At 39.3% G+C, this 25000-nt stretch overlaps 1 protein-coding gene across 3 annotated transcripts in view; it reads left to right on the top strand.

The window, feature by feature from the left end:
* Window positions 1-25000, top strand: part of cadm3 (cell adhesion molecule 3) — a 322568-nt gene that overhangs the window by 206579 nt on the left and 90989 nt on the right. For all 3 annotated transcript variants that reach the window (XM_061979022.2, XM_061979021.2, XM_061979023.2), the window contains exon 5: window positions 19246-19383. In XM_061979022.2, the coding sequence (XP_061835006.1) occupies window positions 19246-19383 (138 nt within the window). The remainder of the gene's footprint in view (window positions 1-19245; window positions 19384-25000) is intronic.

The raw sequence follows: 25000 nt of genomic DNA, 5'->3' as shown, positions 1-25000 counted from the left end.
TCATCCTCAGTATATTCAGCTTAACAAAGATACGGTTGTGAATCATCATTTGTCCAAAAATAGTTGTCTTTGTTGTCTGTTACCAAGTCTCCCATGATTACAACACACTCGCATTTGTTTACGGAAGTAGGAACACGCATTTGTTGCCGGAAACGGAAATACATGCACGGAGGAAGTCAGTTCCGGCAATGCTTAAAATTACCAAAATACGGTAAATATTGTAAATAGAGATGTCCAATAATGGCTTTTTTGGCGATATCCGATATTCCGATATTGTCCAACTCTTAATTACCGATTCCGATATCAACCGATACCGATATATACAGTCGTGGAATTAACACATTATTATACCTAATTTTGTTGTGATGCCCCGCTGGATGCATTAAACAATGTAACAAGGTTTTCCAAAATAAATCAACTCAAGTTATGGAAAAAAATGCCAACATGGTGGGCGGGGTTGGGGGGGGGGGGGGGGTATAGCAGGGGGTGTATATTGTAGCGTCCCGGAAGAGTTAGTGCTGCAAGGGGTTCTGGGTATTTGTTCTGTTGTGTTTATGTTGTGTTATGGTGCGGATGTTCTCCCGAAATGTGTTTGTCATTCTTGTTTGGTGTGGGTTTACAGTGTGGCGCATATTTGTAACAGTGTTAAAGTTGTTTATACGGCCACCCTCAGTGTGACCTGTATGGCTGTTGATCAAGTATGCTTTGCATTCACTTGTGTGTGTGAAAAGCCGTATATATTATGTGATTGGGCCGGCACGCAAAGGCAGTGCCTTTAAGGTTTATTGGCGCTCTGTACTTCTCCCTACGTCCGTGTACCACTCCGTACTGCGGCGTTTTAAAAAGTCATGAATTTTACTTTTTGAAACCGATACCGATAATTTTCGATATCACATTTTAAAGCATTTATCGGCCGATAATACCGGCAGTTATCTCTAATTGTAAATATGACATATTTTTATGAATGTGTCTGTTACTACAATATATATGTATATCAGTGACGTGCGGTGAGGTTGATGGCTGGTGAGGCACTGACTTCATCACAGTCAGATTTACAAACATATGAACCCTAAAGAGTATCTTATTCACCATTTGATTGGCAGCAGTTAACGGGTTATGTTTAAAAGCTCATACCAAAATTCTTCCCTGCTTGGCACTCAGCATCAAGGGTTGGAATTGGGGGTTAAATCACCAAAAATTATTCCCGGGCGCGGCGCCGCTGCTGCCCACTGCTCCCCTCACCTCCCAGGGGGTGATCAAGGGGATGGGTCAAATGCAGAGGACAAATTTCATTACACCTAGTGTGTGTGTGACAATCCTTTGTACTTTAACTTAACTTTAACTTTACACATACAAACTGTAGCACACAAAAAAGCACATTTAATAAAAAAAAACGTTATTATGGTCTTACCTTTACTTATAAATGCGCCGCTGTTGTGCTGGATTAATGAACCCCCTGATGGGAGTGTTATATCAACTAAAGCCCTCACTTAAACTTTCCACGTGCAAGATTGAATCTATTTAAAAAAGTGTAACCGAGGGTTTATAAATGTCGCCTATACTGTATGAAACTACAAAATAACAAACACGGAGGCTCCAGTTTACACGAGGACCACTTTATTTACGTTCTTTCAAAAACTTCCGCTCAACTCCAACGTGTCATCACTTCCGCTCTTAGCGCCTTCAAAATAAGAGCTCAAGGCATATACTGTATAACAGCACATAACAGGAACTTAACATCACAAAGAGGAAAGCCCATAAAAATAGGTTACAAAAGTTATTTAATAAGAAGCCAAAAAGTGCAAAAACAATAATGTTCGTGTTGGAGGAGTTGTGAATTAGGTACACCTGCAATGTGCAGGTGTACCTAATGTTGTGGCCCTGCAGTCATTCACAACTCCTCCAACACAAATATTATTGTTTTTGCACTTTTTGGCTTCTTATGAAATAACTTTTTTAAATAGATTCAATCTTGCACGTGGAAAGTTTAAGTGTGGGCTTCAGTTAACACTCCCGTCAGGGGTTGCCGTGCATTCTACGGCGAGGGTGCAGGAGGCGAGCCTCAACCAGTGCGTCTTTTGCAGCCGTTTTATGATCGCTCAGCACAAGAAATACGTTACACACATACAGTTGTTGACAAAATACACTGTACATTATATACCTCAGCTAACTAAACTATGGAAATGTATAATATAATTCATATAGCAATACGGTCTCACTGCACAGCAGGCCAGCAGTTAGCCGAGTCCGCAATCCATGGTGAGGCACAATTGAGTGACGTGCCTCAACTGGCTGCTGATCACCGCACCGTCTCTTCTCAGTATTTGAACGGCAAATGTGAAAATTCAGCGATTTTAAATAAAAATAATCTAAAACGGGTGAAGTTAAATGGGAAATAACTTTATAGTATAATCACTGGATACATATAACAATTTAATAAAAAACATTTATTTTTACATTTTTTTTCTTTCCATGATGGGCCTCACCTGCCTCTAGTGACTGCACGTCACTGATATATATATATATATATATATATATATATATATATATATATATATATATATATATATATATATATATATATATATGTATATATGTATATGTATATATGTATATATATATGTATATATATGTATATATATATATATATATATATATATATATATATATATGTATATATATATATATGTATATATATATATATATGTATATATATATATATGTATATATATGTATATATATATATATATGTATATGTATATATATATATGTATATGTATATATATATATATGTATATGTATATATATGTATATGTATATATATATATATGTATATATATATATATATATATATGTATATGTATATGTATATATGTATATATATATATATATATATATATGTATATATATATATATATATATGTATATGTATATATATATATATATATATATATGTATATGTATATATATATATATATATATATATATTTATATATATATATATATACTTGCAGTGTGTACACATTGATGGACGGTTTTGACATTGTTTTAGAGGGCTTTGAAGGCTAGAATGGTGACTCCCATTTAGAGACTTAGACTTCCTTTTATTGTCATTCAAATTTGAACTTTACAGTACAGATAAGTACGTCATTATGTTTGCATTATAAGCTTGTTGCAGTGCAGAATAAAAGAGTAATAAGGTGCAGAGTGTTTGCATTTACAAAAGAAGATGCAGATATAAATAGATTACTGTACAGATAAGTATATTGCACTTTTGCATATGCATCCACTTTTATGGATGTATGTTATATTGTCTTTATATTCCAGCGAGTTAATCCGTTTTGGGGAGGAATTTAAGCATCTTCCAAGCGTTTGTTTACCATCGTTAAAATGCTATTAAAAAACAACAACAAATTTTTTCTTGTCTTGCATAATGGTTGTGAACAAAATTCCCCCCAAAAAAGTGCAGTTCCCCTTTAATGCTTTTTACGGATTTTAATACAAAATGAATGAAGGCCTTACTAAAAAACTTAATGTGACGGATTTAGATGAAATATTTTTTTGGTGGGGAACACAGCAAGAGATGTGGCGATGTGGATAGTTTGACTTTCAAACGACGACATCATTGCCGAAATTGACAGTCCACCTTGATGCACCGCTGCGTTGATACCGCTACCCTGCTGAACATCCACGCGCCAAAAGCTGTGAGAGCTTTTACCCTCGCGGCGCACACAACGTACGTTTAAAAACACAGTGCGCTGTTTCCTACTTCCATTTCCCTGTATGGTCTGCCAGAGAAAAATAAGAAGTCATAGCAGGAAGGATCAATGTTGTCGACTTTGCAACGTTTTTCACCGCAGCAGCTCTTCAGAGAAGTGGCCAGTGAAAAGTTCACCTTCAAGCTGAAAAGCAAGCTTAACGGCAACTCATTTCCAGCCAACTTGCAGCTGGAAAAGGACACCAGCCACAAATCAGTCAAGGGCCCATCATGGAAATGGCAACTTTTAAGTGGCTTCATCTATACTCTTTTTTTTTTTTTTCTTATAAGAAAAATGCGACACATATGGCGATTTTGCAGACTCAAACAACGAGCATCGGTTGCTGTTGGTGGCCCCTCCTCCATGTACAAGCGCTCGCAGATGGCTGCGTTTCATGTCATGTTTTTTTTTTTAACTCCTTATCTCCTACATCGTTATTCCTCTCTCCCACAGCGGCCATTACAATAGCGCGCGCATGCGTTGTGGCCAATTAGGCAAATTTGACGGTGGTGTCATTTAACAGGGTCACTGATTTTTTATTTATTTATGGCATATTCTGCATGTTTTTAGCCTAAATTGAGTGGTAAATTAAAGGCCTACTGAAACCCACTACTACCGACCACGCAGTCTGATAGTTTATATATCAATGATGAAATCTTAACGTTGCAACACATGCCAATACGGCCGGGTTAGCTTACTAAAGTGCAATTTTAAATTTTGCCCCGAAATATCCTGCTGAAAACGTCTCGGTATGATGACGCCTGCACGTGACGTCACGGATTGTAGAGGACATTTTGGGACAGCATGGTGGCCAGCTATTAAGTCGTCTGTTTTCATCGCAAAATTCCACAGTATTCTGGACATCTGTGTTGGTGAATCTTTTGCAATTTGTTCAATGAACAATGGAGACAGCAAAGAAGAAAGCTGTAGGTGGGAAGCGGTGTATTGCGGTCGACTGCAGCAACACAAACAGCCGGTGTTTCATTGTTTACATTCCCGAAAGATGACAGTCAAGCTTTACCATTGGCCTGTGGAGAACTGGGACAACAGAGACTCTTACCAGGAGGACTTTGAGTTGGATACGCAGACACGGTACCGTGAGTACGCATGCAGCTGCGGCTTCCAAACATTTGATCGCTTGCCCGTATGTGCGTGCCGCTATGTGCATGTCACGTACGGGACTTTGGGGAAATACATGTGCTGTATGAACTTTGGGGAGGTGAACGGTACTTTGGGCTGTGGGATTGAGTGTGTTGTGCAGGTGTTTGAGTTGTATTGGCGGGTTATATGGACGGGAGGGGGGAGGTGTTTGTTATGCGGCATTCATTTGTGACATATTAAATATAAGCCTGGTTGTTTTGTGGCTAATAGAGTATATAAATGTCTTGTGTTTATTTACTGTTTTAGTCATTCCCAGCTGAATATCAGGTCCCACCCGCCTCTCACAGCATCAGAATCAGCTTTATTGTCATTACGCAGGGTAACGAGATTGAGCATCTTCCCTATCTGAATCGCTCCCACTGCCCTCTAGTCCTTCACTCTCACTTTCCTCATCCACAAATCTTTCATCCTCGCTCAAATTAATGGGGAAATCGGCGCTTTCTCGGTCCGAATCGCTCTCGCTGCTGGTGGCCATGATTGTAAACAATGTGCAGATGTGAGGAGCTCCACAACCTGTGACATCACGCTACTCGTCTGCTACTTCCGGTACAGGCAAGGCTTTTTTTATCAGCGACCAAAAGTTGCGAACTTTATCGTCAATGTTCTCTACTAAATCCTTTCAGCAAAAATATGGCAATATCGCGAAATGATCAAGTGTGACACATAAAATGGACCTGCTATCCCCGTTTAAATAAGAAAATCGCATTTCAGTTGGCCTTTAAGTCTCATATATTTCTTATATGTATTACAGTGCAGTACGTGTCTTATTTTTCATGATCTTGTGGCCATCGACCAACTCTGGGATAGAGTGAACAATGCCAACAACTAGAGATGTCCGATAATATCGGACTGACGATATTATTGGCCGATAAATGCTTTAAAATGTAATATCAGAAATTATCGATATCGGTTTCAAAAAGTAAAATTTATGACTAAAACGCCGCTGTGTACACAGACGTAGGGAGAAGTACAGAGCGCCAATAAACCTTAAAGGCACTGCCTTTGCGTGCTGGCCCAATCACATAATATCTACGGCGTTTCACACACAGCCATACAGCCATACAGGTCACACTGAGGGTGGCCATATAAACAACTTTAACACTGTTACAAATATGCGCCACACTGTGAACCCACACCAAACAAGAATGACAAACACATTTCCGGAGAACATCCTCACCGTAACACAACATAAACACAACAGAACAAATACCCAGAACCCCTTGCAGCACTAACTCTTCCGGGACGCTACAATAGACACCCCCCGCTACTCCCTAACACCCCCCCCCCCCTCCCACCACCTCAACCCCGCCCCCCCAACCTCGCCCACCTCGACCGCCTCATGCTCTCTCAGGGAGAACATGTCCCAAATTCCAAGCTGCTGTTTTGAGGCATGTTAAAAAAAATAAAGCACTTTGTGACTTCAATAATAAATATGGCAGTGCCATGTTGGCGTTTTTTTCCACAACTTGAGTTGATTTATTTTGGAAAACCTTGTTACATTGTTTAATGCATCCAGCGGGGCATCACAACAAAATTAGGCATAATAATGTGTTAATTCCACGACTGCATATATCGGTATCTGTTGATATCGGAATCGGTAATTAAGAGTTGGACAATATCGGAATATCGGATATCGGCAAAAAAGCCATTATCGGACATCTCTACGAACAACACGTCGGCTACTATTGGCGCTATTTTCAGTTGAACAACTTTTGGCAGAACAACTTTTTGATGCGATTCATTTTCAACTCCTGCCTCATCAATAGAACATTTCCGCATTGGTGAGGCTTTGATGTTACCAAGGACGCGACGGCACTCGGGTGTGCCACTTAATGCTAACAAGACTGCTGTCAGCGATCCTAAGCTGTCTAGACCAGGGGTCGGCAACCCAAAACGTGGAAAGAGCCATATTGGACCAAAAATACAAAAAACTAATCTGTCTAACCCTAACCCAAAAAATAAATGCCTTATATAAGCCTTGAAGGCAACACATGACGTAAGTGTCTATATGAGCTATAGTAGCCTACTATCAAAATGACTATGTGTCGCAGGCTGAAGCAAATCCTTGTTGACAGAAATGTTGAAATTTGACATTTATTCTACACATTTTTACAACATTAGAGACCATTAATAAATCAGAGGCTACTCAGAAGGTGAGATAACTCCTGGAAATTACTGGCTTTTAATGGCCGAAGGTATAGATGTGTGTGTCCAAGTTCAAGGAAACGGCCGGCTGTCTTCTTCTAATGGATTTATTACAATCTTTGGCAAGCTAGGTAACGTTTGCTGTGGTCTGGAACAACATGGCACACCAACAACTATCTGAAATGCAGCCAATATTACATCCAGATAATGTGTCATGAGACATGCAAAACTAAATTATATACAAAGAGGATACAAGTAAAGGAAATTAAATGAGCTCAAATATACCTACAAATGAGGCATAATGATGCAATATGTACAAACAGCTTGCCTCGACAAAATCAGTCAGTACCTCACTTTTTAGCAATACTAACATGCTGGACCACGACTTGAGTCGACATAGACAGGGCTGACTAAGTTAACTGTTAGTTAACCCATTTCTACAAAACATGCAAGGGTTTTTTGATCTTCTTGCTGATCTAACACAGGGGCCGGCAACCAAAAACGTTGAAAGAGCCATATTGGACCAAAAATACAAAAAACAAATCTGTCCGGAGCCTCAAAATATTATATAAGTCTTATAATGAAGGCAACACATAATGTAAGTGTCTATGTAACGTTTGCTGTGGTCTGGAACAACATGGCACACAAACAACTATCTTAAATGCAGCCAATATTACATCCAGATAATGTGTCATGAGACACTAAATTATATACAAAGTTGATACAAGTAAAGGAAATTAAATTAGCTCAAATATAGCTACAAATGAGGTATAATGATGCAATATGTACAAACAGCTCGCCTTAATAGCATGTTAGCATTGATTATCTTGCAGTCGTGCACTGACCAAATATGCCAGATTAACACTCCAACAAGTCAATAACATCAACAAAGTGCACCTTTGTGCATTCACGCACAGTATAAAACTTTTGGTGGACAAAATGAGACAAAGAAGGAGTGGAAGATTTTACATGTAAACAAACTGTTGCGTCACAGTCCACACTATGGTGAGTTCAAGAACCGGCGAAATTAGTGGGACAAAACGATGTTCACCAAATACTCTCATCAGTGAAGCATACACACAAACGTATTAAACAGTGGGCTTTCTAACAATTTGGAAGGTTTCTGTCATGTTTGTCCTCAAACAAAACCATACTAAAACAAACAAACAAAAATACCCCCATCTTTTTCCATTTTCAATCTTTTTTTAAAAATGCTCCAGGGAGCCACTATGGTGGTGCTAAAGAGCCGCGGGTTGCTGACCCCTGGTCTAGACAATGTTAAGTGGAGATGAACTGATTCAAGGATGCACTTTAATCTTCGACATCAACAACACAAGTCCTTGTGAACGCTGAATGGATGCTATCTAACAAAACGGAATGCTAACAGCAAGTTTTTCCACAAAGTGGCCATAGCAATGACACTTGGAGGATCCTCCAAGTGTTGAGGTGACTCTATGAGTGTTGCTTCATGTTAAGAGGGCTCTAATTGTGTTAAAAATGTATATAGAAGGTCGTTCTCCCAAGATACAGTAGGAACTCCGGACACAGCGTGCAGGTGGGAAATTATTTATTTCTCATAAATAATGCAGGAAAAACAAAAGCGTGCCGATAGCACGGGTGGCAAAGCTAAGGAGGAGGCCAGCGTGGGAGCTAGCATACCAACAGGAATCAAAACTATAGCCGTCGTTAACCGTTGCGTGGTGCAAACAAGGAAGCCAGACTGATTGTAGAAAGAAACGGGAATAAGTAGCTCTCTGATTAGTGCCCGGGAGCAGGTGAGCGTCCCGAACACTAATCAGAGGCAGGTGGAACTAATCTGCAGTCATGGCAACTGAAACACAAACCCAGGGGTGCGGAAAACAGAACTGAGGTAGTCAAAACTAACAGAACAAAACATGATCCGGGCAACGGTTCATAACACTAACTCTAAAAATAATACCGTATTTTTCGGACTACAAGTCGCACTTTTTTTAATAGTTTGGTTTAGGGTGTGATTTATACTCAGGAGCGACTTATGTGTGAAATTATTAACACATTAGCGTAAAATATCAAATAATATTATTTAGCTCATTCACGTAAGAGACTAGACGTATAAGATTTCATGGGGTTTAGCGATTAGGAGTGACAGATTGTTTGGTAAACGTATAGCATGTTCTATATGTTATAGTTATTTGAATGACTCTTACCATAATATGTTATGTTAACATACCAGGCACGTTCTCAGTTGGTTATTTATGCCTCATATAACGTACACTTATTCAGCCTGTTGTTCACTATTCTTTATTTATTTTAAATTGCCTTTCAAATGTCTATTCTTGGTGTTGGGTTTTATCAAATCAATTTCTCCCAAAAATGTGACTTATACTCCAGTGCGACTTATATATGTTTTTTTCCTTCTTTATTATGCATTTTCGGCCGGTGCGACTTATACTCAGGAGCGACTTATACTCCGAAAAATACGGTCCATTTATTAACAACAATCCTATTTTTGTTTACCCTGGTCAGGCCTGGAACCATTTAGCCGTGATAAACGAGAAATTCACATTTAAATTTCGTAATCGATGAGCACTCTCGTTGTTTTTTGATAACATTGATTATCGATCAGTATGCACGCAGTGTAAAATGCAACTAAGTCGAACTATTCCAGAATGTTCTGTGTAGTTCTCCTCGGCAACAAAGCTTTCCTGGAATTTCCTCCGGGTCGTTATCTTTGCTGCCGGCCTCTGTGTAAGGCCATGACCTGTCCTCCTCAGTCATCACGTCTGCAGACGGACGTTATTACTTTTTGTGTGACGCTTCCTCACAATAAACCGCACTGGACCCGTCAGGGATAGGGCGGGAGACGGTTCTGTTCATTGATTGGACCGGGGGATAATCAGCTTTGGAGCACCTCACGTGCTCTCTGAGGCAGTGTTTTTCAACCTGTTTTGAGCCAAGGCACAATTTTTTCATTGAAAAAACACAAAGGCGTACCACCAGCAGAAACGTTAAAAAATGCAACTCCACCAGGTTGTCTTTTTATTTTTTGAGTTTGTTTTTATTTTCCTGTGTGTAATGCTTTAGTTCCTGTCTTGCGCTGTTATTTTGGTTCCTCTTCCTGTTTTGTTGGTGTTCTCCTGTAGCAGCTTCACGCCTTTCTTTGAGTGGTATTGCCTGACCTGCTTTGTATTGGCAAACAAGACTATTTCAGTTGTGCGGATGCTGTCCTTCTTTATGCGGACATTGTTGATTGTAATGTCATGTACGGACACAAACTGTAAGTCTTTGCTGTCGTCCAGCATTCTGTTTTTGTTTACTTTGTAGCCATTTCAGTTCTACTTTCGTTTTGCAAAGCCATCCCTATGCTTCAATGCCTTTTCCTAGTGGGACTTGCCTTTTGTTCATTTTTGGCTTAAGCGTAACATACCTTTTTACCTGCACGCTGTCTCCTGCTGTGCTCTCCATATTGGGATCACGACAAACCATCCTCGACGCGTTCCGGCTTCTACAAAGCAATGAACTACCTGCTGCCACCTACTGATACGGAGTATTACATGGTTACCCTGCCGAGCTCTATACAACACAGACACTAGACAACAGCACATTATTTGCAGATTATAATTATTGATTCTGTGTTGGCCCTGTGATGAGGTGGCGACTTGTCCAGGGTGTACCCAGCCTTCCGCCCGAATGCAGCTGAGAAAGGCTCCAGCACCCCCGCAACCCCAAAAGGGACAAGCGGTAGGAAATTGTTGGATGGATGGATTTGCAAATAATATTTTTTGGACCAATTAGGTCAGGGGTGTCCAAACTATGGCCCGCGGGCCAATTGTGGCCCGCCGACATCTTCAATTCGGCCCACGAGATGGCACGAGTTCAGCAAGCAATTTAATGTTTCCATATTAAATTTAAATATCTGGCAGTTTGATTGATGCTTATTTGTCGCCATCTTTCGGACAGCGTGAGTGAGACAGGCCACTTTCTAAGATAAAATGCACAGCATTTAGTTATATCACCCAATCCAAACAACCTTCCCTAGTCATGGCGCAGAAAACCCCCCACCAACCACCATAAAAAAATCAAAAGTTCATCATCATTTCCCCATCATCCATTGCAAGGCATGATGGGGAAAAATCCAACAACAAAAAAACTCCCTCCACATTTTAGCTGCTTGATATTTCTGATTGATTACAACACTTTAGGGAAGCCGTCACAAAGATAAACATGTTAGGAGTTGAACTTTTAATATTCAGTATTTATATTATAATATATACACACACACACACATATATATATATATATATATATATAGGATATTTATATACATTTATAAATAAATACTTAATTTGTATGTAGTCAGCTTTTGGCCCCCTGCCAAATTATCTTAGCCCAATGTGGCCCCCCAGTCAAAAACTTTGGACACCCCTGAATTAAATGGTAAATTATACTTGTATAGCGCTTTTCTACATTCAAGGTACTCAACGCGCTTTGACACTATTTCCACATTCACCCACACAGTAGTTGAAAAACTCTGCCCTGGTGTATCGATCGAGGTCTTGTTCTTATTGTGTGGTTTTTACACAATATTGCCAAATGTATTTGGCCACTTGCCTTTACTCACATATGAACTTGAAGTGCCATCCCATGGAATGGTCCAAAATGTTTTGGTATCCTGGAGCATTCAAAGTTCCTTTCACTGGAACAGAGGGGCCAAGCCCAACTCCTGGAAAAAACAACCCCACACCATAATTCCTCCTCTACCAAATTTCACACTCGGCACAATGTAGTCCGAAATGTAGCGTTCTTCTGGCAACCTCCAAACCCAGACTGGTCCATCAGATTGCCAGATGGAAAAGCGTGATTCATCATTCCAGAGAACTGGTCTCCAATGCTCTAGAGCAGTGGTCCCCAACCAAACCGATTGGTTAAAAAAAAAAAAAAAAATTTAATTAAATTAAAAACACAATATATACACTATATATCAATGTATATCAATACAGTCTGCAGGGATACAGTCTGTAAGCACACGATTGTATGTCTTTACAAAAAATTTAAAAAAAAAAAAAAAAAAAAACCCCAGGTCCGCGGGACAAATTTTCAAGCGTTGACCGGTCCGCAGCTACAAAAAGGTTGGGGACCACTGCTCTAGAGTCCAGTGGCAACATCCTTTACACCACTGCATCCCACGCTTTGCATTGGACTTGGTGATGTATGGCTTAGATGCAGCTGCTCGGCCATGGAAACCCATTCCATGAAGCTCTCTGCGTACTATACGTGGGCTAATTGGAAGGTCACATGAAGTTTGGAGCAACTGACTGCAGAAAGTCTTTGCACTACACGCGTCAGCATCCGCTGACCCCTCTCTTGTCAGTTTATGTGGCCTACCACTTGGTGGCTGAGTTGCTGTTGTTCCCAAACTCTTCACTTTTCTTATAATAAAGTTGACTTTGGAATATTTTGGAGCGAGGAAATTTCACGACTGGATTTGTTGCGCAGGTGGCATCCGAGGACAGTTCCACGCTGGAAATCGCTAAGAATGGCCCATTCTTTCACAAATGTTTGCAGAAACAGTCTCCATGCCTAAGTGCTTGATTTTATACACCGGGCCAAGTGATTAGGACACCTGATTCTCATCATTTGGTTGGGTGGCCAAATGCTTTTTGGCAATATAGTGTATTTTGCGGTTAGCCTGTGAAGGTGAGAATAAAGCGCATGTTGGAGACCATTGACAGGCTCAAATGTTTATCAGTGTTCCTCCATTTTTCTCTCCTCTCCGGCTGCGTCAAACTGAGTCTTTATTGGAGATTTTTTTAGCCTAATTCTCCTGGAACGAAAGGCAATTAGTGGAAACAAAACATTAAACGTTAAAATGTGGGTTGCAGCGGGAGGTTTGCTGCTTGTGGTGTTGAAAGCCCGCAAGCTCTGCCTGTCAGTCAAAAGCGAGGCGGGGCCGTGCTTGTATAAATATGTTTTTTTTTTTTGGTCTGGGCTGCGTTGAAGATAATTAAATAGCCTGGCTTGGGACGGCAGCACGGCCTGAAATGTCAAGGCGCTGTGTGTTAGGTGGGCGGCGGAGGTGTAACGCTGCAAAAGGGCAAGAAGAGAATATGGCCTCTGCTTTTTTTTTTTTTAATTCAAATGAACACGAGAGCGGCTCTTCTACTTGGCCTCTCACTTTGCAGTAATTGTGATTCCAGCCCTTCCTTTTTTTTTTTTATTGGCTGCAATTGACAGCAGTGACACTGTGTGCTCTGCCTTCAATACATTTTTCATGACCCTGGAGAGTGAGGCAGACCATAAAACATTGATGGTAAAATGTCAAAAAAAAAAAGAGATATTGAGTTTCACAACCGCACAATCGCTGTGTTGTTGTCACACGTGGTCGCCGTTAAATGGCGGCGCGTCAGCCAGCGTCTCCGCCACCTCTTTAGCCACGCGCAGGATCCTTCATGAATGTTTTATTCCCTTTTATTCTCCGCTCTCGACGAGGCTTTTTTTCCGCAGCCACCTCCGTATGTGCAGTAATATTCCCTCGTTAATATTCAACGCCGCTTGTGCACACCGCATCAAATGCTGCCGCATTAAATATTGACAACGTTGTTCTTATTTTTGATCGATACCTCTGCACTCTGTGACATTTGCTAAAAAGGGGAACAAAAAAAAAGGATAAGTGGATTTTATTTGATTAACGTGAATGCTGCAAAATGATGTGACCAAGCTGCCATTGAGGAATATATAACGCTTGTCCTTACATCAGGGCATATCAAAGCAATCTTAAAAAAACTATTAATCGATTTAAACTATTATACAAACATGGGGTCTGGTTCAAATATAGAGATGAGGGTCTTTAATTTGTACTCTGTCTCAAAGTGTTAACATGTGCTTAATGTTTCCTTACCATTATGTCAGGTTCATGTTGTCTATTACCATTTTGTCAGGTTCAAACACTGATGACATCTATTAAACAAGACAAGAAGCAAGGAATCAAACAGAGACAGAATTAAATTTGGCTCAGTGAGGAGAAACGCGTACATCCGTACCTTTGTACAGTGTCACTACGCTCTTACGAAAGATTGTACTCCTCCTTCTTTATTTGGACTTTCCCTGATTACATGGCAACAGCTGTTTCTAAAGGGACGGGGGTCGTAAACAGCCATCGCCTTTGATTACAACAGTTCAAAGAAAAGTTCGCCTGGAGGGGAGTCTGGTCCTGCTTCCTCTCCGCTTTGTAGTTCTCGGGTAAAGACAAAATCTTTCTGTGGATTACAATACATCAAAGAAACAGAACACCTTTATGTTGCTTCCCATCCTACACAGTGGAGTTTTATAAGCCTTCTGTTTGGTAGGATCAAAGACAGCTTTTGTCCTCTAGCCGGAAACTCATTGAAACACAAAGTTTTGTGATAACTTAGATACAATTATTCTGACACTATTGTTGGTATTTTGTCGATTACCATTGTTGGTGTATTCATTCTTCCTACATTTTTGATACAAATTGTTGATACACTGTAATAATTATTGTTACCTGTGGTAATGCCACTATGGTACAACATTTGTATAATACGTAACCAAAGTAACAGTGAAACTCAATGTATTAATCACTGAATGGAGAACTGTGGGTGGGATTAAATAAATTATGTTCTTCCCACTCCCTTTCAGGCAAAACTGGACAATCATGCTTACATACTGTACATTACCTTTTGCATTATATTAATGTATATTATTATGTATTGTCTACCTTGTACTTTATTTTTATTAAATGTCATTGCCTGAAATAAATGAATAAATAAATAAAATAATAAAAAAATAGCAATCTTAAAAAATTTTTAGAAAGGGAAACTGTTTTTTAATCGATTTCAGTTTCAATCAAGATCATTTTTTGTAAATCTCACCTTTCAAATGACTCTGTTTTCAATGGAGATTTTCGCTCATCGTAAAACCAAACATACTGAATCAATGATCCCATTCATTGTTGATTATGTGCCTGATCATCTAAAGCAGGTGTAACCAGGAATTGTCATATGGAACACGGATAGCACAGCATCCACTTATATGACCCAATTCAAACACCTTTTTCCACTCGTAGTGCAAATAAACTGCCCAAAAAAAACATTTAAATACAACACACATTGTCACACATAACACATGCTCCCTGAACCTTTTGGCTATTAAAAAAAAAATTATAATAAAAATGATACCCATTTATATACAATACAATGTATTATGGGAAACATGCAAAACACAATGTAAGAGTACATATATATATATATATATATATATATATATATATGTATATGTATATATATATATATATATATATATATATATATATATATATATATATATATATGTATATATATATATATATATATATATATATATATATATATATATATATATATATATATATCGGGATCTTTCTGTGTGGAGTTTGCATGTTCTCCCCATAACTGTGTGGGTTCCCTCTGGGTACTTCGACTTCCTCCCACCTCCAAAGACATGCACCTGGGGATAGGTTGATTGGCAACACCAAATTGGCCCTAGTGTGTGAATGTGACTGTGAATGTTGTCTGTGTTGGCCCTGCGATGAGGTGGCGACTTGTCCAGGGTGTACCCTGCCTTCCCACCAAGTGCAGCTGGGATAGGCTCCAGCACCCCCCCTGACAAGCAGTAAAAAATGGATGGATGGATAATATGAACACTTAAACATAATTGACACATCTATACTTTTACTTTTAGCTGAGGAAATGTGTTCCAACATTAGCACGGCTAATTGCGGTTTCTGGTACTGTATGTGCATCAGGCACGTATGAGGTGGTATTTGCTTGGCACAACATAACGCACTACATGTAAAGATTTTCTACTTTGTGTATTGACATGGTAGTAGGCTATATGATTTATGCCTAACGTGGTTTTCGCGTAACGTGGGTTGGCTCATAGAATTGCACTCTGCACTGTGCGTACATGGAAGAGAATGCAGTGCGTCAGGTTGGATGCAACATGGAGTTATGCTGAACAAAATGTGGCGGGCGGTAACTTTAGTGTTGGTCTTAGCTTGCCATCAAAGTAGGCCTCTGCAATATATAATATATTATTATTACAGATGTCCAATAATGGCTTTTTTGCCGATATCCGATATTGTCCAACTCTTAATTACCAATTCCGATATCAACCGATACCGATATATACATTCGTATAATTAACACATTATTATGCCTAATTTTGTTGTGATGCCCCGCTGGATGCATTAAACAATGTAACAAGGTTTTCCAAAATAAATCAACTCAAGTTATGGAAAAAAATGCCAACATGGCACTGCCATATTTATTATTGAAGTCACAAAGTGCATTATTTTTTTTAACATGCCTCAAAACAGCAGCTTGGAATTTGGGACATGCTCTCCCTGAGAGAGCATGGGGAGGTTGAGGTGGGCAGGGTTGGGGGGACGGGGTTGTGGTGGGGGGAGGGTGGGATATTGTAGCGTCCTGGAAGAGTTAGTGCTGCAAGGGGTTCTGGGTATTTGTTCTGTTGTGTTTATGTTGTGTTACGGTGCGGATGTTCTCCCAAAATGTGTTTGTCATTCTTGTTTGGTGTGGGTTCACAGTGTGGCGCATATTTGTAACAGTGTTAAAGTTGTTTATACGGCCACCCTCAGTGTGACCTGTATGGCTGTTGCATTCACTTGTGTGTGTGAAAAGCCGTAGATATTATGTGATTGGGCCGGCATGCAAAGGCAGTGCCTTTAAGGTTTATTGGCGCTCTGTACTTCTCCCTACATCCGTGTACCACTCTGTACAGCGGCGTTTTAAAAAGTCATACAATTTAATTTTTGAAACCGATACGATAATTTCCGATATTACATTTTAAAGCATTTATCGGCCGATAATATCGGCAATCCGATATTACCGGACATCTCTACCATTTACCACTGTTCTTCATCTTGCCTCTCTGAAAACTCCGGCAGGCCGTAGTGTGGACGTTCATGAACTAGTATTAAAACAAGGTAAATATACATGTACTCTTGGGGGTCCTGCTGAGTTTGCTCATGCCTTGGGCCGACTCCAGTTCAACATTTTCTATCGCTGCGCGCATACAGAAATTTGAAGTAGAAAGCGGGGGTGGATGTTTTGGTCAGATATTTCAGCATGCAGTATGTTGACCTACATTGGATTACTTTTAGCATCCTTAATGTACAAAGCGTACATTGACCATGTGGGCCATATCTAATACCGCTGCAACCGATTCCTTTTAAAGCCACAACCTTTGTTCCTTCTGAGCGTCTTCCCTCCATCCACATCTTCCGCTGCATCGCGACGCTGTTTGACAGCAAACTGTTGATTATTTTCAAAAAGTCAACTAAAAGCAGCGCCGCCCCCGCACGGAGCTGCCGGCAGGAGAGCGGCAAGGAAACTTTAATTTGCTCGCCTTCCACCGTGATGAGGATGGAGGGGAAACGGGGCGAGGCGGACGCGTAGCTCGCCTCTCTGGATGCGTTCGTGTTGTTTACGCCTCGGCTTGTTGCTGGACTCACAGCAGTAATCAAGCACACGCTCGTCTACTTTGGCCTGTGGCGGCTTGATGGAACCAGCCTGGTGGGACACGGATGCTTTTCACTCGGCCTCGCTTCGTTTTCTCCTTCTGACCAAAGGCTCATTACAGCATCCCCCACACCCCCCCCTCATTGACAGACTGCGGTCTGTACAGCTTCTATTTGATCTGACCTCGTCAACCGTAAATACTCTGAGTCATTGTTCTGCATTTCTGCTAAATGTAGAAACGTGATACGTGATCTCACGTTGTAACGAACACTCTTTCTGGGAAGGCGTAAGGAATAAATGCAAAATTGATGTGACGGTGCAGAAGGTGCACTTGTCTAGAACAGTGTTTTTCAACCACTAGTGTGGAGTGAGATACAGTCTGGTGTGCCATGGGAGATTATGTAATTTCACCTATTTGGGTTAAAAATATTTTTTGCAAACCAGTAATTATAGTCTGCAAATTGTGTTGTTGTTGAGTGTCAGAGCTGTCTAGAGCTCGGCAGAGTAACCGTGTAATACTCTTCCATATCAGTAGGTGGCAGCCGGTAGCTAATTGCTTTGTAGATGTCAGAAACAGCGGGAGGCAGTGTGCAGGTAAAAAGGTGTCGAATGCTTAAATAAAAAATAAACAAAAGGTGAGTGCCCTTAATAAAAGGCATTGAAGCTTAGGGAAGGCTATGCAGAACAAAACTAAAACTGAACTGGCGACGAAGTAAACAAAAACGGAATGCTGGACGACAGCAAAGACTTACTGTGGAGCAGAGACGGCGTCCACAAAGTACATCCGAACATGACATGACAATCAACAATGTCCCCACAAAGAAGGATAAAAACAACTGAAATATTATTGATTGCTAAAACAAAGCAGGTGCGCGAAATATCGCTCAAAGGAAGACCAGAAACTGCTACAGGAAAATACCAATAAAAGAGAAAAAGCCACCAAAATAGGAGCGCAAGACAAGAACTAAAACATTACACACAGGAAAACAGCAAAAAACTCAAAATAAGTCATGGCGTGATGTGACAGGTGGTGACAGTACACCTACTTTGAGACAAGAGCTATAGTGATGCATGCTTGGTTATGGTTTGAATTCATATCCAACAATTGTGACAATGACTTTTTATTGTCAACTGAGTGTCCTTTTTTTAATGATTTCTGCTGGTGGTGTGCCTCCGGAATTTTTTCAACGCAAAAAAGGTGCCTTGGCTCAAAAAAGGTTGAAAAACACTGGTCTAGAATATGCATTATCACGTCCTGATATCTTTGTGCCAAGTTAAAGTACCAGCAATTACACACATCATAGGTCCTTTTTTCTCTATTGCAAGGGTAAAAATAGAGTTCATTGAATTCATTATACATGCATTGTGTTTGCACCCTCAGCTGCTGGAAGTGTGAATAAAGACCTTTAACTCCTCACATTCATTCTGCCCGACGTACATTTTCAGTTTTAAAATATGCACCCTTAAAGAAACCTGGCAATAAATAATGACTTGTTCATTGCCAGTAGTGCTAAAGTGTGTTTCACAGAGAATAACTTTTCTCTCCACCGCCCCCTTAAGCCAGCAACACCAAAACTTTGCTAAAATATGCAGCACGTGGTTGCGAGGTGAGCCCCTGCAGGATGGAAAAGTTCCTCATTTATTCTTTCTTTCCTTCCTTCCAGGTGTGCCCGGCAAACCTCACATCTCTGGATTAGAGAATCCGGTGCAGGAGGGGGGCACGGTCACCTTGACCTGCACCAGCACTGGCAGCAAACCCCCCGCCCGGCTGCACTGGTTTCGCGGGGACGAGGAGCTGGAAGGTGAGGCATGCTGCAACGATCGACTGTCTGGGCGTGCGTGCGTGCGTGCGTGCGTGTGTGTGTGTGTGTGTGTGTGTGTGTACATTTGGCAGGGTAACAAGGCCTTTTGTTGTATGTGTACAAGCATGCAAACATCCTTTTATTTGTGTTTGTGATTGGCTTGTCACTGTGTGTATGCTGTCTGGATGTGTGTCCTATACCAGTGTGTGCAAATGCCAACAGAGTGAGTATGATAGTAGAATTGTCTCACATCAACTTATATATATATATATATATATATATATATATATATATATATATATATATATATATATATATATTGTAGCTGAGATAGGCTCCAGCACCCCCCGCGACCCCAAAGGGAATAAGCGGTAGAAAATGGATGGATGTATATATATATATATATATATGTATATATATATATATATGTATATGTATATATCAATATGATATTAATACATATGCATATATTAATAAATATACAAATACAAATGTGATATACAAACAAATAAATATTTTCTATAAATAAATGCGTATTTGTAAATATATTTTTGAGATTTGAAAATGTATACAAATAAAATGTATAAATATAAAAATGTGACATTCAAATAAATCAAGAATTTGTATAAATGAATGTGTATTTGTAAATATATTTTTGAGATTTGAATATAAATATGCTTGATTTTGTATTTGTGTTTGTATTGAATTTGCATATGTGGATCGCTTTTTTGCCCTTGTGTCGATGAGACATTCCTACCACAAACCAGATGCACAAATAAATGTGACCTACACACTTCCCTGAACAACCAGCAGAGGGCACTGCAGCCAGTACACGTTTATTTATACACATTTTTGATTTATTTGTATGTCTGATTGATTGAGACTTTTATTAGTAGAATGCACAGTGCAGTACATATTCCGTACAATTGACAACTAAATGGTAACACCCGAATAGGTTTTTCAACTTGTTTAAGTCGAGGTCCACGTTAATCAATTCATGGTAAATTTTCACATTCACATTTTTATATTTAAAACATTTTTTTGTATATATTTTCAAATCTCAAAAATATATTTACAAATACGCGTTTATACAAATTATTTATGTATTTGTATATCACATATGTATTTGTATATTTATTAATATATGCATATGTATTAATAACATATTGATATATATAAGTTGATGTGAGACAATTCTACTTCCATAAGTGAGATGTGTTTGTATGCTATTCCTTTACATTGCTGTCTTGCGGCAGGTGTGAATGCATACGCTGCTTTTTTTCGGGGACTCTGTAACTCGGGGGTAGGAATAGGTATTCTTTATATTTTAACCAATACTGGTACCAAATCTTCGCAATGAGGTGGCGACTTGTCCAGGGTGTACGTAGTAACAATCATTTTTAGCACAATAACACTTCCGTTTGCATTGATTAAAGCAAACAATAATATACTAAACGACAACACACAACTTCAACTACTTCAACCTTGACAAACCCCCCCCCCTCCACACCGTGGCGACAAAGCCAGACAAAATATAAACGATAAAACACTGAATATTTAGAGTTTGTAAAATTTGACTCCTACCTTGTTTACTTTCCTGACGACCTCCTTAAAGTTTTATAATCAATCAGAAATATCTAGCAGCTAAAATGCGCCAAACATGGGGAAATATGGAGATATATGTGCATATATTACCCATCATGCCCAATAATACATTTATATAAGTGTAATTTTAAAATTATGTATTTGTGTTTTATAATGTCCACAAAGTTCAATGAGGAGGATGTGCGTTATGCGCGACCATATGTTGACTTTATTTGTTGGTTGTAGTTAATTTACACCATGAGTGGGGAAGGTTGTTTGGCTCGTTAAATAATGATTCGTTCAATATACACATGAGGGTGGTAAAATCTGTTTAATATCACACCTTACAGGTGCCATATGAGATAATTTAACGTCAAGTCATCATTAATTGGCCCTGATATGTCAAAAGGTATTAATACAACTTGTTATTTTCGAATACCTTTATAACTTGTAATGGTAGTTCAGCGGGTATATGCTCATTTCAAAATTAGATTAGTGTACCTTATCATATCATGGTTGTTTTATTTCCTTTAAAACACTTTCTTGTGGCCTACACAACATGTAATAGTGGGTCTTTGGTAAAAAAGATTGCAAAGATTTTGATTTAAAGACCTATTTTCAAGACGTTTTTTGCTCCCAGTTTGTTTTCAGAGCTGGAGTTGTTAGATGCATCTGGTTTGAGTGACTTTCACCACAACACAACATCCCAGATGATATAGCGAGATCAGCGGCTTGCCGTGTTTTGTTGTCGTTACAAAGGAAGGAGGCGATGCAGGCGGACAAAAACGAGAAATGAAGCCCAACTGACGTACAGGTTGGAACAATAGGCTGGCTAAGGTTAAACTTAAACTTCTACTTTTTAATGCTATACCCTGGACATACATGTGTATATTGCATGACAATAAAAAGGCTTTTTTAAAATTCTATATTATGTAAATAACTTCGCTGCAGAGCTGCTCGGAGTTGTACTCAGTGGCCTAGTGGTTAGAGTGTCCGCCCTGAGATCGGTAGGTTGTGAGTTCAAACCCCGGCCGAGTCATACCAAAGACTATAAAAATGGGACCCATTACCTCCCTGCTTGGCACTCAGCATCAAGGGTTGGAATTGGGGGTTAAATCACCAAAATGATTCCCGGGCGTGGCCACTGCTGCTGCCCACTGCTCCCCTCACCTCCCAGGGGGTGATCAAGGGTGATGGGTCAAATGCAGAGAATAATTTTGCCACACCTAGTGTGTGTGTGACAATCATTGGTACTTTAACTTTAACTTTAAACAATGGAGGCTCAAGACTATAAACTGAGCTACAAGCTACGAGCTACACCGCGAGTGCAATAATATAATACATAACTTACTTGTCCATTGGCAAACACAGTAGGCACTGATCCAATTAAAAGTAGTTTTTAGGAAAATCCTTCTTTATTTTGCCGGAGGGCGGGGACGCTGTTGTCTTAAATTGGAAGGCTAAGCTAGTTACACAACAACGCGAGGTAACATTGCTAACGTATCAGTCACACATTTCTAACCCACTGTTGTTACTTACCGTTTCATTGTCTCCTCCATTGCCATAGAGAGTCGGCACCGAGCCCGCCATCAAAAGTCGTTTTTTGGAAAATCAATTTTTATACTGGCACAGGCTTCGGAAGCAGGACTCTTCAAAGTGCTCTGCACACACGAAGGGTGCATTGCCACCAATCATGAAAGTTAAAAGTAAGGCAGATGAGGCTGGAAGTTTCTACTTCTGCTGGTTAAATCAACCAACAGAGCATGTTCGGTCTTCGTGTCGTAACATGGGCATTTTGTCGTTTGAACTAGAAATGCTCGAACATTAAATAAAACGGTCACGCAAATGCCAATGGGTAAGCCTTCACTTTATACCGACATATCCGCAAACGTCACAGGTCTAAAAAAACGTAACTGAACTGACAAAATCCAATCGGACCATTTAGAGCACAGATTCTGGCCCGCGACATCATTGTATCTGGCCCGCAAACACCTGGAAATGATATGTGTCAATAAAGTACTTGATATGTTCTCACTAAATGTAATAGATTTTTATCATTTTGACAGAAAAAATATATGCACTGCTTGAAATTTCAAGCCTTTTAAACATTAATAGTATCCATTATTGCAACAAGTATTACAGTATATTACCATACTTTCTAAACATTTTTTGTCTAAATAATACAATTTAAAAAACTAAATATCTGCTTGACTTATGATTTTACAGCAAACTATCCATCAAATTGAAAAAACCCCCACAATTTTTAGCGGTAAAATTCTGTTGACTGAGCTGCCATATTTTTACTGTAAAATCTTGTTTATAACGGTGTATTACTGTAAATGGAAAAACGATTAAAAAAAATTTACGGTAGAAAAACTGGCAGCTAAGTTGCCAGAATAAAAAAGGAACTTAAAAAAAATTCTGTAAAATTCTGGCAACTAAGCTGCCAGCTTTTTCCGTAACCCCCCCGGTCCCCCTAAAAAAAAAAAAACAGGTACTGTTTTTCCATTTCCCGTAAAATGTTGTAAAAAATAAAACAAATATATATATTTTACAATAAAATTTTGTAAATGTGAAGTCTTTACTGTAAAATCGACAGTCTACTTAAAACAATTTATATACTTAATGTAATCCAGAGGCAAATTCCTACATTATTCACTGTTACAAGTGGCCCTCTGATGGCAGCCATAACTGCGATGTGGCCCTCAATGAAAACGAGTTTGACATCCCTGACCTAACATCTTTGATAGTCAAAACATGTTTGTAACAATCCCCATTTTGTTATACTAATGCGTAAAACTGCTATCTAAACATGGAAGTGTAGCTCCTCTCCTCTAAATGCAAGTGCTCCTAAAGCAGGAATACAAATTATGCATTCCTGCAAAATACAAACTCTGGCAAGACACCAACGCACTGCAGGTAGTTTATTTATTGTCTTTAAAAAAAAATTCTGGCAACTAAGCTGCCAGCTTTTTCTGTAAAAAACAAAACAGTGGCACTGTTTTTATATTTACCGTAAAATGTTGTTTAAAATAAAAAGAGACTATTTTACAGTAACATTTTAGAAATGCAAAGTTTTTACTGTAAAATCGACCGTATACTTAAAACAATGTATATAATTAATGATGTAATCCAGAGGGAAATTCAACCATTATTCGCCGTTGCAATCGGCCCTCTGATGGCAGCCATAACTGCGATGTGGCCCTCAATAAAAACGAGTTTGTTTTATAAATATCTCTGCAATTCCCCCAGTTTGATTTCACATTTTCAGGACTTAAGTAGACCCCAAATACACGTAAGCCGGTACTAGCAGGTTAGAAAAGTTGGTTTTGCATAATAGGGCCCCTTTAAATGGGGCCTGAGCAGGGCTTTAAAAAATGAAACACAAAACCCTTTTTTATGGAAATTTGAGTCAATTATATAAATTAATTAACTAAGTTATACATAAAAAAATAAGTAATAATAAAATCCACAACAAATTGTCATGGTTGTTGCTCCAATACAGAACGTAGAAAACGTGCAAAAAGCGACTTTTGTAACATTGATGCTTATAATTTCAGGGGTTTGTGAATGCGACCTCGCTTGCCGTAACCTAAATTGGGGTATCATGAGGAAGGGCTGTGTTGTTGTTGTTGTTGTTGTGGTTGTGGCTTCTAGCAACCTTAGCACAGCGATGCTCGCGGTGTTAGGAGGGCTGCTGTTGGCGTGTTAAAGGGGAATCGTACCTTTTTGGGGGATTTTCCCTATCATTCAAAATACTTATGTAAGACATATGCATTCTAAATAGTAAATCAATGTGATTAAAAGTCTGCTTACAATGGAGCCTATGGAAGTTGCTCTATTCTGCTTATAAAAACCTTTAAAAAAAACATCCAAACATCTCCATTAAGGTTTTATATAATGAATGCTGTAAGTATACATGTAATGTAGTAAGAGGCACATTTATAATAACATTTAACAATTACGTGTTTTGCTCATTTTAAGCATACGCAGTAATTTCAAAAACGCATTACAACGTTCGCTTTTTATTTAA

This window comes from Nerophis lumbriciformis, linkage group LG19 (genome assembly GCF_033978685.3).
Source record: "Nerophis lumbriciformis linkage group LG19, RoL_Nlum_v2.1, whole genome shotgun sequence".
Classification (NCBI taxonomy): Eukaryota; Metazoa; Chordata; class Actinopteri; order Syngnathiformes; family Syngnathidae; genus Nerophis; species Nerophis lumbriciformis.
This window is presented reverse-complemented; position numbering and strand designations above follow the sequence as displayed.